Genomic DNA, 18909 nt, shown 5'->3' on the forward strand with positions numbered 1-18909 from the left:
AAGTAAGCATTTCCTAAGCTTCCAAAGTGAGGCCAATCCTTTTGGTAAGATAGATTTGCCTATTTATTTTTTTAAAGTCACTTCCATGTTCCAATATTCTGCTGTATTCTAACAGTAAAGATTAAACAGCATTTTGGTTTAAGAAGTAACTGATCTGGTAATGGTACTCACAGACTCCCAAAGGGAAGCCCTGCAGGTACCAAACCTTGTTGGAGAATCATAGCTTATGTGCAGAGTGCTATAGGCCAAGACCTGCAAGGGTGAAAGAGTTATTTGATTGTACTGTGGACAAAAACCTGACAACTTTGAAGTACTCCAAGAGGACAGAGTGGAGTCACAAGGGCAGCTGGACTAGTATTTATGGAATGACAGAGCAGCTTTTAGGGAATAAGAGAGTCGATCAGCCCCTATCCCCATTCAGGACTTGATCTCTCTGCAGCAGTGCCAAGCTTGAAAGAGACCACCAGGCGCTTACCTTTGAGTGTTTTTTTCCCTCCTTCAATTCTTTCTGATACCATTTCCCCTCATGCTGAGGGCATAATGACAAAATGTAGGATTTAGCCTTAATTGGATCTCTGCAATGGTATCACCTGAATTAGCTCCCCCATGAATAATTATCACTTCCTGGAGATTGACAAATTACTTCCCTCTATTTCATGATTGGCAAGATTTTTTTTTTAACTTTATGAGCGCGAGGAAATAAATTAAAAATGAAAAGCCTAAAAAGCAAGGGTGCTATTGAAATATCAGACACTGAATCCGATATATTATTCACTCAGAGCAGTATACCTTTCAGTGCCAATAGGAACTAGTTAACAGCAAAAATGTTGTCAAGTGCCAAGTCAATCAATCCTTTGGTTGACAATGGCTACCAAGCTAGAACTACCATGGCAAAAATAGACCAATAATCAGTATTACTACCTGGCTAAGAATTGCATGCATCTTATTTTTTTGCATTTCCCCATGTGACATTAGCCCACACTGACTGGCTTGTTTGCTTCATCCACCCGCTTCATCTTTCCCATTTAGATTATAAGCTCTTCGTGACAGGAGCTGCCACTAATACAATTTGGTCAGTGATTAGAGCACTGAGATTCAGCCTAATTGTGACCTTTAGGTGCTATCACAATATATACATTCAATATTAAGTCAATAGAAATGCTCGCCCTACTTTTTTCAGTTTTGGGTGGACTATCAAATGGCAAGATATTTTCATCTTGAAAAATCACCACAATTCTTTCTGAACATGGAAGTCTAAGGCTCTCCAAAAACAGGATTAGTAACATGCATTGATCAAGAATTCATACTGAAACCACTGCATTATATGCTTATAAGCATAAAAGCTCACTTCAGGAAACACCTTTCAGTTAAATTCCTCAGTTCCCAAAACAACATGGTAGAAAAACTGTTGATATATATGACCAGGAAAATCACTCCAAACCTACCTGACATAGAGTGACCGCTTCTGATTAGTTCTCAGGGAGCCGGACCCAGAACTCATGCTGTGGTTCATCATCTGCTCACGCAGGTCATGGATTTTTGCCTCAAATCGAGCGTACTCTGAGGACAAACGTAAAAATAGGTATGTTAGTTGCCTTGGCCCAGGACATCATTAGAATTGCTAAAGATGAATCCATATTAACTTAAAGAATCAAAGACATGATCTGAAAATCCTTCCTGAAGAATCCAAGCTTCTCACCATCTTTCATTGCATCAGCACTCCCAAATATTATAGTCCCATTTTACAAATGAGAAACTGAGGCACGAAGAAGCTAACATGATTTGGCAAAGACCTTGCCAGAAGTCTGTGATAGAAAAGGGAATACCCTACCTTTTAGACTACTGTCTCTGTCAAAGACAGATTCTCAACAGGATGGATGCATGTTTGAAGGAATATGCTGCACAAACTTTTTCCTTGCAATGCACCTCTTCATTATGTAGTTACTATTATTCCCATTGTACAGATACATGGCCAAATTTTGTGAACTGAGATGCCTCAAGTAATAAATATTTATTTATGTGCCTAAATATGTGGTCTGACTATCGCCACTGGCGCTGGGGGTTTACAAACTTCTACAGACACCAGGTTCTCAGCACGTTTGAAAATTGGGCCATTTATAATGAATGCCTACATCACACATTTTAGTCAACGTTTACCATGCAGCAAAGCAGTAGCAGAATGCAGATCAATGGACCAAACTTTTTCAGCCTCTACCTCCAGATCTCATGTTTCTCAGTTAAAACAAGCTTGTCTTTCTCACCCATTTACTAGCCACCGGTGTATTCTACTGCCTTTTTTGTGTGCAAGCAACTTGAGCACTTATGTCAGTCAGGCTGTGCTGTTCTGTCCAGATCGTAACTGAGCAGAACCTCTTCTCACATGAATCCCATTTTCTTCTAGCAGATTACTTGGCATTATTTTTGATTTACCACTTGCTGCTCATATTGGCTCTGCTCCCAGAATGTGTAGATTGTGTAGCAACAACTTGTTGATTTTATTCAATACCCTTTAACTCTTCATAAAGGCTGGTAACATTTGATCTTTCCAAGTGCTAAGATTTGGGCTATGCTCCAGACAGAACTACCACAAGGTCTAATGGTATTCATTGATTTTTTTTTGTGGCTTTTCCCCACTATTTTCCAACTTCATCCAATTTTTGGAACCCTTTTCAGATTTCCTTAGAGTGCTCATTGTCCCCTGCTGTCCTCTTGAAATGCCTGATAGCTGCTTTATTTGGTAGATGGCAATGGCTGCTTTCCAATCAAATGGAAAACTACTGCTGTTTTATAAGGTTCTACTTTCTTCCCCTATACTCACAACTCCCACTAGCATCAGTGAATATTACGCATGTGTCAGTAGAAGGGAAAAGACATCCTCCTCTTCCATATAGGATACATTCCAGGTTTATGGTCTTGTTAAAATAAACAGTCCGTGTCTAACTGGTCCCTCTTTCCTTGAGTAATATTTACAAAGGCACACTATGACTTAAGAAGTTAAATCCTATTTTCAAAAGAAAGCCTAACTCTTTTTTGAAAACCAAAGGACTTAGCCTCTTGAATGCCTGTGTTGCTTTTGAAAACAAGATAGATTCCTAACTCGCCTGAGTCCTGCTGATACTTTTCAGCCAGAGTCCTAATCTAGGATTTGAGCATTTGTGCATGATTCCAATTTGTCCGCTAAACACATTAGTAAATGATATTATTTTCTTCAAGGCTCAACTGAAAATATTCCTTTAACATGTTATTACTACTTCTATTGCGTATGCTTGCTATGACTGGTTATGCACTCCTTGCTACACTAAAAACCTGACTGATGCTCAGGACTAGCACGTTTAAAACACGGTTAAAAACACAGAAACCTGCACACCTACTCCTTATTCTGTATCTCTTCTGCGCATTAGGGAGAGCTATATAGCTTCAAGGATTGTTAGCTGGCACCACATGCACCAATGGTGATGTTAAACTCCATTGCAAAGTGTATTTCAGTATGCTTGGGTGCTTTGGAGATAAGAAATAGCTTTTACATCAGGGGAACTGCAGGGAGAGCTTTCCTTTTTAATAAGTAACACAGTCCCATGTAGACGCTGTAGCTGAGGTGTGGGAGTAACTCCCAGATATAGACTCCAATCTGGAGAGTGAGAAACAAGGATCAAAAATAATCTGACTCTCTCTAGCACAGCGTCAAATTATCTGCAGTTGGCACACCAACACCGTTGATACCGAGATGGATGTGGAATGGTCAGAGCATGATTTCAGAGTCAATTTCTGTAGGGTTTCAACTTTGCGTGACTTTTTGTCAAATTCTGGTGCTTTCGACTGTTTACCTGATTGCAAATTTATTCTGAATCTGTTTATGACTTTTCTGCCTGGAAGATCTTGTGAGATTTCATGTAGCATCGAAAGCTGCATAAAGCATGAACTAGAATGTCCGGAGATCAAACTTTTTATCGCTGAATTGAAAACCATTGATACAATGGCAAAGGAGAATTTCAGCAGCCGTGTGTTTTTTTATTGAAAATAAAATAGGATTAAAATCATAGATACCTCTGAAACAAATCGAATATATGGGATCATATATTTAGGCAATATACTCTACTGAGTTCATTTGGGGTATGAACATAAACAACCTGGTGGCAATGTGGTGGGGCTACTTGTGGCGGGGTAGCTCCTATAAAATACCACAATGTTGCAATCTCCAGAGTAAGGTGAGCATAGGATGCCCCCAAAAACTTGCCCCCACTGCCTTGTGGGTACTCCTTGATTGGAGAAAGGCTAAGGGACAGAAATGGACCCTTGCTGAAGCATTAGGCAGTCAGCAGCAGTTCTTATCTGTTGCTTTCTGGCAGAAGCTACAACCATCGAGGCACTGAGCATCTGGACTCGGACTGGCCTTTGGATTCTGTCTCAGTGGTCTAAAGAGGGGATGGTAGGCTTTGGGCAGCCTCCGCTCCTCCATACTCTTGCTTAGGCATGTGTCAAAGGTCTTGATGTGATGGTCTTAGGTATCTGTACAAGTGGATTCATCAGACACGTGACTAGACCTCTTACACATACACCATGATCTAGAAGACTGACAGTTGCCTACTACACTCTCTTGACGCCTGAGCACTCAAATGCCTAAATTTGTCCTGACAAACCGTTAGACTCACAGTGTTGAGTGTACAAATGCAAAGGCCCTTCCAAAAACATGACGCAATTGGCTCAATTTTAGTGGTCCTAAAAGCCTGCAATATTGTGTCAATTGATTCTTGAGTGTGACGGCTGGAGTGAGGGGCACATTACAAATGTGAAGAGGAGGAGAGATGATTCTGCATTCTGATCTACTAGCTCTGACCCCTATGCCCATCAGCAGTACTATGGATGTCAACGGCACACACTTTTCCTTAGGGCTCATCTGTGCATGGAATTATTCGGGAGCAGTACTCTCAAGTAGTTGCCTCTGCATACCTCCACCATCACGTGCAGAACACAGTCCTCATTAATATCAAGTTTAGGATGGCAATGTTGAAAGCTAAAAAAAAAAATTGTGCCTCGTTCAAATCCAGCAATGAATCAAACAGCCAATTTTAAGGGAGGCGACAAAATTAAAACGTCAAAGTTGTGACAAACCGATAAAAAAACAACCATGTAAGGCTGATTCACTGTCTTCATGTTCCTTAAGAAAAGAGGAAAACAAAATCTTGTCATTGCTGGAAATTTGCCAGATTTTTATCTTCCAACATCCCAGTGAAAATGGGCGCGTGCCTCTTACTGCTGGATTCATTTAGCCCATCCCTGGTTTCAGTTCAGAGTTAACTGGCTGACATGCTATGCATTCAGGAAGCCACACAAAGGGATTTTATGGTTCCTTCTGGCCCTATGGCTGTGTCTACATCAGTGGCACTCAACGTTTTTCCCCAGACCGGATGGGCAATGCCCGGTCCATCTGCAGGTTAGATCCAACTGGTAGCCCTGATCTGGCTCCTGGGGCAGATGCGGTGTGGCCCCATCCAGCTGCCCAGAGGGAGTGGGTCTGATGTAGCTGCATGGGAAGAAGGGGACATGGCCCAGCCCCAACATGGCTGAGTGGGGAGAAGGGGGGTGGTCTGGTCCTGATTCAGCCATACAGGGAGAAGAGGGTGTGGCCCAGTCCCAACATGGCCACGCGGGAAGGGGGAATGGCCCAACACTGATTCAGTCATGCAACAGGGAGGGGACATGCCCCAGCCCCGGTTCAGTGACTTGGGGGGAAGGGAGCCTGGGGGGATGAGAGGGGACATGACCTAGCTTCAACCCACTGTGCAGGGCTTGGGAATTTGGCAGTGGGGGAGGGTGGAAGTATTAATGGCCAAGGCTCCCCTGCTGCAATATTTTCTGACCTATGGGGAGCCCCGCAGTCAGATGCCATGGCTTCACAGGCCACATATGGCCTGCAAGCTAAAGGTCTACACTAGGGGTGGCCAACCTACAGCTCCAGAGACTCATGCAGCTATTCAGAAGTCTCCTTGAGTCTTTGCACAAGCATATGGTGACCATTTGGAAGCTGGTCACCGTGTGCTTGTGCAAAGTTTCAAGGAGATGCATATTAACTTCTGAAGAGCTGCATGTGGCTCCAGAGCTGTAGGCTGGTCACCCCTGGTCTACACTGTGACAGGATCCTCCTGGGGAGTGCCTCAGTAAAGGCCACCAAGCCTGTCTTGCCTATGCTCCCTCTCAAAATGCCCTGCCTTCTGCCTAACATGGCTAATTACCTGTCCTAAAATGGAGGTAATGCAACTGCCTCAGTGTGGCACTGGGTGTGTGCCAATAAACTGGCATGAGCGTAGGCAGGCAGCCCGCACAAAGCTGGCATGGGGCTCTCCCTCACATGGTCTTTCCATGGTGTAGGTATTCCCTATGAATCTGGGAATGCTGCTACTGGTAACCAACCATGCTGATAAGAAAGGAGACAACTCCTGTTGATGCACGTCTCTTTGAGGAATCGTTTTAGCTGCAGTCTAAACTGTCCGCAAACCTCAATCCAAACTGAGGCCAAATCCTACCCTTCTTCTTCATCTCAGATATTGGTTCCAGTGGTCCATTGCTCCACAAAGGATTTGCTCACCTAAGTATTCAGGTCCTGCAGTGATTCTGTTCCTCCTACCTCATTCCCTGGTACTTGAGAAATCTTGAACAGACCAGCCAGCACTGAAACCTTGGACATGTGCAGCAGCTAGCTTTCAAATGTGAGTTTTACTGCTTTGACTTTACCCAGAACTTTACATATTCAAAACACTGTGCAGAGGTTATCTAAGTGAGCCTCAAGCCAAGCCCTTGAAAAGATTTAGTGCTATCCTTATTTTAAACATTGAAAAAAAGGATGTTCAGGACCAGATCCAAAAATCATATAGATGTGTAAAATGCAGCTTGGTGGCATTTAGGCCCCTGTATCCTTGAGTGTGATCCATGAACCCCCAACCTAAGCACTTAGGTGCTTAAATTGATACCAGAAAAGCTCCTTAGGATACACCTAAATGGGTGCAAGAGAATACCATTGAAAGATACGTGTGCTAAATCTGCACATCTCCACTCAAGAACTAGAAGCAACGTAGCTGCCTCAGCACAGTGTGGCAGCAAGCCTTATTATCCTAGCCTACACACAGCTCTTAGTTGTGGACCTGATGCATTCAGAGCTAGTTTGGAGTATCTGCACAGTGATATCTGGTGACTAAAGTTCTCCTGCTATAATAACTTCAGGGTGGTGCCTACAAGAATCTAGGCCAGTTTACCTTATAGCTGTTTTGTATGCTGATATAAATTGCACCAGGATCTGAAGCAGATGGATGCGTAGCTTATCCCAGGTAGTTGCTCACAGTAGATGGCTAGCCATTGGAAGGAGCACATATAATAGCCCACTTGCCTTGAGCAAACTGCTATCCTGGGATAAGCTGCCATTACAAAGCACACATACTGTGACATATGGTATAATTTAGACTAATGTAGTGCTACCCCTGACTTTTCCTCAAGGCAATTCTACATTGGGCTCATGTAACTTACTCTGATGGTATTATGCCCCTTTTATATTGCAGTGTAAAATTTGATAACACCAGTGTAAGAGTGTCATGGGTTCATGTCCCATATCCAGGAAAGGTGCAAGTTCAGTAACAAGCTTCTATTTGGGGTTTCTTACTGGCTACCTTAAGGTTTCCTCCTTTCCCGGCTCATTGTCCCAGCAGTTGTGAAGTCTACGTGTTGTCCAGGGATCTTACACAGCTAGCTCAAGTTTACAAATTTCACTTTGAAAGGTAAAAATTGTAGGTGCCTCAAAGTCAGAAGTGGTGATACTCAGCAAAGGGCTTTCCCTTATGGATCTTGGCTCAAGTAATCTGGCACAGGCCAACCAACAAGAGTACTCAACCCCCAAATCTTCTATTTAGTTTTGTAAGCACTGACTTTCCAGTGTTGATGATTTTGCTGTCACTGTCCCTAACACATGGGTGATAGATATTTTCAGGTTTGCCCCATGTATTGTGCATTCTCTTATGTCAATAAATACAAAGAGCACCTTGAATCACCCGACCAGCGGGGCGAGCATGTGGCACATGCAGCCTCTGTGATGGTAGATGGGAGAGGCAGCAGGAAGAACAGCAGCAGATAGGGGAAAGCACAAAATACAGAACAAGAAGGGGATCAGAGTAGCACTTGGGGAGAGTGTGGGGCTTGCGGCACACTGGCCAAAAAAGGTGGCCCCCACTGCATAAAGCCAAACTCTCTGGCCCACCATTTTGGATGTTCTGCAAGCTTTTCAAAACTAGGCTGAATACAATGAGGAGTCTAACAATGGCCACCTCAAAGCATCCGTATCTGAAAACTGTGTTCCAGGTCATCTATTGGATTTCCAGCTGGAGTCCATTATACAGAATAAAGGCAGGAAAAGTTTAATTTGAAATACTGAAGCTGTTGTATAGGTATAAATTTAGAGAGTAACACCTGTTAACAAACAAGCCAGTATTATGAAGCCCTGCAAACAGGAGAGAGTTATAGAGTTTTCATACAATTAAAACATAATAATTTTCACCCTTCATCTTATGTGACAGATTGCAGAGTAGACCAAATATAGTCATAAGGGGAAAAAAAATCTAAAAATCAACTCCTGAAATTAGATTATGATGGAAATACTGACACATAATACATCAGTGAAAATGACACCACTGAAACGCATGAATGCTGGCAGACCCAGTCTATATTAGTTTGAATTTATGTAGTGTTGACATCATTAGAGAGATCCTAATTCTTTCCATCAGCAGGTATCAAAATTCGCTCTCCAACATAATACAGGATCATCATGGGTTGCTTCTACATGATAAACACTTTCATAAGTGCTGCTATTACACTTTTGAAATATTGTATCTGCAACTCACCTCCATGAATGGTGAGGAAGAGATTGCTAATAGCACAGGTAAGTGGGTGGATAGTGGGGAAGGCTTATGTATTTTTTGGGCTCCAAAAAAAGAGGGAAAAAACCTGTGTAAAATCCCAACAGTCCACTTCTCAACCATTAAAATGTACTGGTTGAAAAAAGGCACTCAAAGCATTAGGCAATGCCATCGGTTCAGATCAAAACAAGCTGGTGTAATAAAGAGGTAGCTACTAATGGAAATCCTTCTCCAGTGTCAGTCTGCCACAGCTTTTATGGAGCTAGGCAGATGATACCAGCTGAAGGTGTCTCCCAACATGTTTTCTGAGGATGCAAATGAGATACTTCATGAGTCTTTCCTGCTCAGGGCAGGGGGTCGGTCTTGATGACCTACTGAGGTCCCTTCTGACCCTAACATCTATGAATCTATGAAAGAGTCAAGGGTTGATCTGAATGCTGTTGACCACTGAGAGGGCAAAAAGCACTGCACTAGTATAATAATAATGAATTACTATTATTTAGTTCTCCCATTTTCTCCCCTTGCTCTTTGCAGGTATGTTTGCTGAACAGGTTGACTTATTCTATATATTGTTGAGTTACTGTTGCGTTATTGTTGAGTCAGCTATATACTGAGATGAGATTTTTTTTTTTAATGAATGCTGTTACTTCTAATAAGTGTAAAGAAGCTCTCCTCCCTTCCAGAGTCTTCTGTCCACCCCTTACTACCCCGCTTTCCTTGCCCCCTTGGGAAGGCTACTCTAGTGGTTACCATACTCCCTGGGACTCTGGAGGCCAGGGTCCAGATAAGTCACTTAGGGCCAGATCCAAATGGACCATGTAGGCACCTCCATATGCATCACAACACTTAAAATGTAGGAACCTGGCCCCAGAAGAGTGATCCAAATCAACAGGATTAGGCACCTGTGAGCAGGTGAACAGGAAGATGTAGGCACCTACCAACATCAAGACACAGTCCTTGGGGCAGAGCAGGAAGACACCTACAACCAGTCAAGAAGAAATGATAGGCACATGGGGGCATCTGACTCTCCCCACAGCTTAAGTGCCATTGTCATCTTGGAAGCTAGACTGCCTAGAGGGGAGGTGCCGATGGGGACCAGCATGTCCGGGATGTCCAACTCACAGTAACAGGAGTTCTTTTTAACACAGAGCGCCTTATGCACTACATGTGGTGGGGTTGGTGCCCACCTTTGACTCAATAGCCCATGCTTACTTGCCCAGGAAGTGGGAGAACTGGGCTCTCAGACCTCCTCAGCCTGAAGAGACACAAACTCACATCTCCCACCTCTCAGGAGAATGCTCTAAGTACCAAATTATACAATAGATGAAGGGGCACTCCTGCAGGCTTCCTCCTGCAGTTTGGCCCCTCAAGAGCGCAAGCTTCATGATGTCAAAAGAAGAACTAATATAAGGCGGTGTGACTGTAGTGCAGCAAGGAGGACATGCTGCTGGGGAAAGAAAGTCCTGGCTTTGGTCCCTGCTGCCAGGGTTACTTCTGTATTTTAACCAATGGCTGTTTAATATAAAATGCATAAACAGTCCCGGCTGCAGAGAGCAGAAGTCAGGACGCTTTACTCACACAAGAGGAATGCTCTTAGCACTGAGCTATAGAGTCATGCTCCTTCTTGCTTTCTCCCAGAAATCTGTGTATTTACACTATATATCATCTTCATTATAATACAACTAAACAATAACAGAGACCTTTATAAAATGAGATGAGACAAGTTAACACTTTCCTTTGGGCCTGGGCAAAGCATAAATTGTAATAAGCATTAGACTGGTGTGATAATGTAGTAGAAAGATGATGCAAACCCCTAAATTCTATGTAATCCGATGAAGAAATACCCCCTAAAAGAAGTAGAGGCAAAGCTATCAGAGTAAGTTACAGTGATTTAGGTATTGGCCACATATATCCTGGAAAACGTTTTGCTAAAGGCAAGCAGATGCAAATCAAAGCATTTACCTGATCCCCCACTACCAAGTTGTGTAGTGCTTCCTGCGTGAGCAACACCAGGGTAGCTACACATCCGATCATTCCTGATCACGATGTAATTTATATTGGTATAAAACCCCAGGATTATGTATTTGTCTGCCCAAGCCATTTGGTATACATACATCACTTATACACTAAGCTTTCTTATTCAACACTATGCCCTGAGCAAAATGTTTGCCAAGAACATATTTATTATATCTTTTGAGATGCAAAAACTTTCTATTCTCTGAGGTTGTAAAATATATATTGAATTGTAAAGATCTTCACTGATCGTTAATCTTTGATGAATGAATTCTCTAATAAGCCTGCTAGCTCAAATACAAAACATTTACAATGGGGGAAATAATCCCACATTTTCCCACTGTTGGGTTCTTACACTTTCCTGCAATATCTGGTGGTGGAAACAAACCAAACTAAACCAAACAGACCTTTGTAAAAGATGAATTTCAGGTCTGATCGAGAAGGGCAACCCCTCTATTCCAGATCATCCTGAAACGTTGATCAGACTTCACAGCATCTAAATCCAAAGTCTATACATTAGCAACTTCTAGTGCTTCCAACAGAATAATGTTTACATCTACTAAGGCAACTTATTATTTATGGTATTTGTATTACAGTATCATCTAAGGGCCTCAGTCAAGACTGGAGCTCTATTGTATAAGGCACTATACAAAATATATTGTCCAAATTTATGCTGCTACTTTTTATTGCTCACATGACTCTCTTTTTTACTGAGATTCCCCAGGTTTCCAGAAGCAAAGGAAATGAAAAACACTGATCTTGATATTGCTGGAGGGAAGATGCCTCTACATGTTATTAGCTCTTCAGATTTTGAATATATGTATCCATTAGTGCTGTGAAGACCTACACGTTTCAGGTACCGTGAGACAATAATTCTCCCCTTTCCAAAGCTGTGAAACATTTCGAGAGCTCTCTGCTTTGTCTTCCTTTGAAACTTCAGCCAGCTAAATCCGTTGGTGTCTTGGCTTTTTAACACATTCTCCTCCTTAAAACTACTGTCTTGCTTTATCCTCATACAGATATTTATAGCTTTCCCTGTCTTATAATTAAACTTCCACCCTAGTGTATTTGCTCTAAAGCTGGGCCTCAGTGCCCAAATGTCACTGCCAACTTTAATTTCATTTTCTTTGTTACTGAAGGTAATACTTCCTCCATCTGTCACTTCAGGAGATTGAGGCTTCATATCAGGTTGGCTGTGAATATAAATACACCTGAAAATATGTTTCTCTCAAAATATATTCAGGAAACTAACACTGTGTCCTATTCATAGTTTCAATGAATATCAATCAAATCTGAAGTGGTTTTGGGAAGATACGGTACAGGATAGAAACTCTGCACTGGATAAAGACACGCACTAAAATAAATCAAGTCATCAGTACTAAGGTCTTTAAGTTCCTTTGAGGTATTGTTCAGCCTATCCCCTATCCTTCCCAACTGTGGCTGACCCTGTACCTGAATAGGTAGGAATGTCCTCCAAATCCCGCCTGTTTCTTGAACTGACTTAGGAGCCACGGATGAGAACCTGAAAAGAGGTATTAGGAACTATTCTCCCCTCACCAGATTTTCTTCTATTCTTGGATATTTTAGCAGTCTTCACTTGGACTTGTGCACATTAAAACAAAACACAACTCCTTGTGGAGGCCATCCAGGGTTCCTGTTAAGCATTTGTCTCAGACCGTCTGCCAGGTACACATGCCCAACAGGAGTCAAGGCAAGTACTGAAAGGAGGAGTCGGGCATGAAACACAAGGCACATATGGTGTCTCGCAGGAACACAGTTTGAAATACGAAAAAAATTGGGCACGTGTACTTCCCCTCCCTGGGCGGCTGACTTGCCCAGCCAGCATTTACTCAGCAGAGCAGCACATACCTCATTAACCTTGATAGCTTTATAAGGGTTATAGTTTCACACAGGGCAGGATGGTTTAAAAATCCCTCCAGTGTTTTAGGCCCCAGCTGACCTTTTTTCAGTGTGAATAAGCTTCTTCAATAAATATGCATGCTACTTTATGCCCCTGTTTTGTTCAGGGTACTGGTAGAGAATCTTCTTCTTAGCCAATTTATGTGCTGCTTGGAACTCCCTGTCCAAAACCACTGCCACAGGACAACTATTATTTATGATAATTTTATCTCTATATTGGTCTTTTCCAAGACCAAGTAATTCTGTTTCTTGGGGAGCTGAGCCTGTAATATAGATTAATGATGAAGTGGCATTAGCTTTGCTATAGCTCCAGAAACTGAGCGCTGGCATCAGCAGAAAATGTGGAGGTTGGCAGCTTTGGAGATATCCAAAGTAATGTGATGAGTTCATCAACAGTGGGTGCATCTACACGAGACACTTAAAGTGAAGTAGGCTAATTCTACCGCACATTAGCCCGCATGGCAAAAACCATGCTCATATACTAATGCATATGTATTAGTAGTATTAGTCTCCCGCGCATTAAGCTACACACAAAAAGTGTGCGATCACACTAAAGTTCAGAATGGCAGTTTACTGCACATTATACAAGTACTAAATTTAATGCGTAGTAGGCACCGAGCATTAATGAACGTGTAGACGCTCCCAGTGTCACCATTCGAATGTACAGGAAACTACTTTTCTCCTTGTGCTCATATATCGAATAAGTTCAGGCAAGAGTCAAATGGACTTTTTAGCCTGTCCACACCCAATACCAATGTAAAACGCATATCTAATTCTGTGAACTATCCCAAAGAAAGGATGACTGGAGAAAGGCAATGGAAATTATTAATAACTGCACAGGAATCCTCAATGGACTTCTTTATAAACGGGTAGGAAAACTGTGGAGTCTCCTAAGGTGAAAGTTTTCAGGAAGAGGTTGGATAGGCATCCCTTTGCAATGGTGTAGGAGCAGTGCAGGATGTGCAGATAAGATGGCCACTGAGATTCCTTCCACATTTATGATTCTATGAACACCGCGGTGTTGTTTTCTAAGAAATATTCTTTACAAAAAATGTTACAAACCAGCAAAGAACTGGAGAAAAACAGTGCCAAATCAAGAGAACTGGCCCCCACCTCATGCCAGCTTTTCATTTGTACCGTGTGAAAATCTGGTAGGCTCAGAGTGTGCACAAGTTTAAAATGGAGCTCTTGCAAGAGATCCAGGACAAAAAAAATTCCTTCAAAAAAAGAGAGGGGGATGGGAACTGGACACGATTCCATTAATTCTGTAAACCAACATGAAAGCTGGAGCCTGCAGTAAAAATTTAAATCTCTTTAAGAAGACTCAGCTAAAGCAGAAAATGAAATAGCAGCAAGATCTACCAATGCTACCTGATATAATTATACACATAATGGGAGAGCCTTGCAGGCTAATAGAAGTAGAGAGATCAAAAGGTACATTAGAAGTTTGCACAGAGCTTTGCAAAACTATAATGCAAATAAACATGGTTGTATCTAGCTAGGCTGAACTATTTTGCTAACAGCATCTTGCTTACATTGAACAGCTCAATAAATGAATAGCTTTCTCCCCGACTTTGCAACTAGACTTGCTTAGTAAAAAGCTCTTTCCTTTTTCCGTTTGCTCTATGCAGCTAAGGGAACATGTATACTATGTCAGACTATGCTAGCAAGTCTCTGTGAAAACATGGCCTGCTGTGGGTGTATCCAGGATTTTGGAAAAGAAGGTGCAGAAGGAGTGACTTGTACTGCAGGGGTGGTTGCACCTCAGCTCCTAGACTCCCTCCCATGCACCAGGGCAGGCAGATTGCACCATGGGAGCAGCACCTGGGGACTTTTTTTTTAATGTTCCTCAAACAGCTAAGACTCTTCCTCCCTTTCCCCTCCATGCTCAGCAGCACATTCCCTCCCCTTCTCCCCACACCCGCTGTTGCTCCAGAGCTGCTTCTGACCCACTGCAGCCAAGCGCCAGATTTGACTAGACACAGAAGTGGCAATGAATGGGTTCCCTTCCCCTGCACCTGATTGCTACCTGGCAAGCAACACCTGGGGGGACTGGGCAATGAAGAGGACCTGCCCACTACAGCAGCTCCATACACAGCCCAGTTTCTGCAGCTCTGGAGCTCCCCCAGATACCAAAAAAAAAAAGTCTTGGAGCCATTTTTTGCCATGTGCAGCCAATGACACTCCCAGCCCTTCTGCCTTGGGTGTAATCTGGAGACGCCCCTCTAACCAGGGTGATATGACATTTCTACAGCATGTAGTATGTGGGGAATGGAGCAGGTGGGAGGGACGTATTTCCACAGCAGCTTTCCCCACCCCTACCTCACCCCAGCTTGGTCCAATGCAGTGTAGACATGCCCTGGGATTCTCTATCATGTGTAGATATTTTAGCAGGCACATCTTGTAATGAATTACAAAACAGTAAGCAAGGTTTGAACAAATCCTGGGCCCAGCACTCCTAATAAAACCAGCCAGTCTCAGCAAAAGTCCAAAATGCCCCCCAACAAAAAGAATATGTAAAAATGAAGAAGTAAGAGGTAAAAATGGTCCCACATATATCCTGACCAGAACAAAAAGGCCTTATGTCCAGTATTGAAGGCAGCCACAGCCTTGTGTCATTCTGCTTTGGCTTCCTGTGTACCAGGGATCTCCATGACTCACTCAAGTCTTACAGAGACTGAATTTAGGGATGTTACAAATTTGGCAAATTTGACTAAAATAAATGCATACAGTTATGTCAAGAGACACCACATTCCCTTGTACTTACCTAAACCTACTATACAGAATACTCTATATCTTCTATGGCTGTGTAATGCAGTTGGCCAAATATTAAAGGCTACAGCTTCACAGTGATTACTAACCTGAATTTGGGATTGTGTAAAATGAGAATGATAATAACCATTAATCTAAACCAAAGAAATTATTTTTGGTTGATTCATAATGTTTATGAGCCACTTGCATTCTGTTCTCACTTTTTATGGCACCACTGGATAAAGACTCACCTTTAAGACCAAAGGATCAGAAAGGGATTCTTGGCTCATTGAAATGAGTCCCTGTTTTCATAGGCAACTGCACCGCATAATCCCATTCATACACTGATCAAACTCCATTTTAAAGGCTCTTAGTTTCTGTCCCCATTTCTCCCATTGGGAAGCTGTTTCAGAACTTTACTCTTCTGATTGTCTGAACATTTAATTTTTTTATCTAAAAGAATTTGTGGCTGGTTTAAATCCATTTGTTCTTTGGCTTCCCTGGGCATGACCAGATGAGCACGCATGGGTTTCCAGCCTGGGCAGGTTTTCTGACACCATGAGATTCCGGTATCAAAAATACCTGCGCCAGAAAAAAGTGGTGCAGCGCACCTGGCTGCAATGTGCACCACCGAAACTGGAGCCTGGCCAGGCAAAGTCACACTCTGGCTGCTGGCCAGGCGCCATATGCCCAGATCACTGCTGCTGTTGGCACCTCAGGACCCTAGGTAAAGCTGCTGGGACCAGCCCAGGTACTGGATCCGGCCTCCCCTACCCCTTGTGGTGGCACAACTTGTGGTGGCACGAATATGTTTCATTGCTAGTTGCCCCCAGGGAACAGACGTTCCCACATGTACAGACTAACACCCTGGGTGCTTCCCCACATGCAGGGGCATGCATTTGCTGTGACACAAATAGCAGACACACAAATCTGTGCCACTGCTTTTTGCTGCTATGCATGCCCCTGCACATGGGATTTGCAGCCAGCAGCCAGAGCGTCTCCCTGGAGGACCCAGCCTCCAGTTGCTCTGGAGCATATGCCATGCTACTTTTTTTGGTGGAAGTTTTTTTTTGATACTGGGAGTTCCCAGTATCACATTTGCAGTGTGGCAAACACTTGCATGTGTGCCATGTGCAGTTTGCGGCACTGCAAACTGCACTTGCGCACTTGTCTGGATGTGGCCCCTGGTGTTTAGAGAGAAAAATAGTTATGGATGGTAAACATAGCCTCTAACATTTCCTTTGCTTGTTTAAACAAACTAGCTCTTTTAATCTCCTCTTATAAGGCTAGACTCTCTGCAACTGCTTTAATTCATCTCTCTTGAACATGTGTGACCAGAGCTGCACACAGTATTCTCACTGAGGTCTCATCAATGCCTTGTTCAATGGCATTATTTCTTCCTCATATCTGCTAGAAATGCATCTTGCTATAGGCTAGGACTGTGCTTGCATTTTCCACAGCCACCTCTCATTCATACAGACATCCTATGATAGAGCAATCTATCCAGATCTTTTTGATCTACCTCATTTCCAACAGATGAAACCTTGTTTACGATTCTTGTTAGCCATCCCTAATATGACCTTAAACCTTGTCCAATTGATTTTACTCCATTTCCATTATAACAGTCCTCAAAGTCAGCCAATACTTCTGGTACAATACTCCTGTCCTCTGTATTGCCAATGCCTTCCAACTTCAGGTCATCAACACATTTCATTAGCAGAGTCCTACTTCTTGTGCCAAGGTCATTAATGAAGCTATTAGATAAGATCAGTCCAAGAACTGATTGTTGAGGATCTCCAATATTACTTTTTCTCGTTTGACTGCTCCATGTTTAGTGTAATTGGTTGCATCTCCTTTAGGCAGTTCTCTACTCATTTGACAATTGTTGTACTAGTTCCCATTTTCTCAACTGCAACCAGTAGTTGGAACAGTATCAGGCATAATCCAGATATATTAAAATGTATGCATTTCCTTACCTTTTGTCAGAGACAGATATCAGATTAATCTGGAACAATCTAATTTTGACAAACCAGGTTGCATTTTATCCCATCGTCTATTTACTTCCATGTCTTTAATGATCCTTTCTGCCAAAATTTATTCTAAGCCTCCCCTCTTAGTAAGGTCAGATGCATGGGTCTGTAGTTGCCATGATCACGTTCCCTTCCCCACCCCTGGACCCCCAGCCCCTCTTAATAAATAGTGGTATTATTCCAGAGTTATCAAGTATTACTTCTGATTTGATAGATTTATTAAGACCCTGCTACGGGATCCGCAGGTTCATGTGTCAGTTTTCACTACTCTGGGATGGAGCAATCCAGTCCCTTTTACTTGACTGCATTTGATAACAGCGGTGATCATTTCCATTGTCATACACTCACTCCCATTAGCCATCCTGCCTCTCCTACGGTTTTCTACATCACCTGTATCATTTCATAGTCTTTCTACATAACTACATCTGGATAGGCAAACATGCTTTGAAAATATGCACCAATTCTTTGAGAATGAGCATGTTTACCAAAACTAAACTTATTTAGGGATCCTGCCTGCAGTTTTCCCGCACCCAAAATCTATTGGTTTCGACAGGAGATTTGAATGTGCAAGGTGTGTAACTCAAGGGAAAAAAAATCCAGGAAGAACTGAATGCTAAGCTGTTGACATCTGGGATATGCCTGCAGTGCAGGTGAACTGCATAACTGACAGGATTTAAAGATTTAGAGAAGATGGAATTGCTGACAGCTTCCCACCTGATGCACAGACTTAATTTATACTGTCAGGGTTTTGACAAGTATCATAGTACAAGACTGACAATCTCACAACCTTTCCCTGAGGACCAACACTTCATCCTCTGGGGTAAGAGGATGCTTTGTTTTCACTGCATGGCAGTTTATTATTGTACTTTGCTATTTTTAAGGGAAAACATGCATGAAAAAGTTTGGAGATAAAAGGCACCTGATTTCTTTCACAGAGCCAGTGTAACTGTCTCAACTCCACTCCACAGCTGACTTACACCAGCCTAACAAGAAAACCAGAAAGCTTCTGAGCCTGTTTTATTAGCCCAATAACCTTTCAGACTATACTTAATTTGTGCACTGGCTTAGCCACCTCATTAACAATCATGAAAACTAAGTGGATGAAACCATATACTCTAGATGAAGCTCTCTCTATCTTTTGACATTATACTCTGATCTGAGATCCTATGGGGACAAAATCATTGTGTTATCTGCAAGTTTTGGGATGTGTCTGACTAACAATTTCTCTGTTCCTAAACTCTGTAGGATTTAACTGTGGCTTTCCACGCAAGACTTAATTTGACCTGCCCACAAAAGGTCCA

General features: G+C 42.6%; 1 protein-coding gene across 1 annotated transcript in view; it reads right to left on the bottom strand.

The window, feature by feature from the left end:
- LOC102376729 (disks large homolog 2) overlaps positions 1 to 18909 on the bottom strand; it is a 519043-nt gene that overhangs the window by 137343 nt on the left and 362791 nt on the right. The window contains exon 10 of the mRNA XM_025214018.1: positions 1446 to 1560. Coding sequence (XP_025069803.1) covers positions 1446 to 1560 — 115 coding nt within the window. The remainder of the gene's footprint in view (positions 1 to 1445; positions 1561 to 18909) is intronic.

The sequence above is a fragment of the Alligator sinensis genome, unplaced genomic scaffold (assembly GCF_000455745.1).
Source record: "Alligator sinensis unplaced genomic scaffold, ASM45574v1 scaffold906_1, whole genome shotgun sequence".
Taxonomy (NCBI): Eukaryota; Metazoa; Chordata; order Crocodylia; family Alligatoridae; genus Alligator; species Alligator sinensis.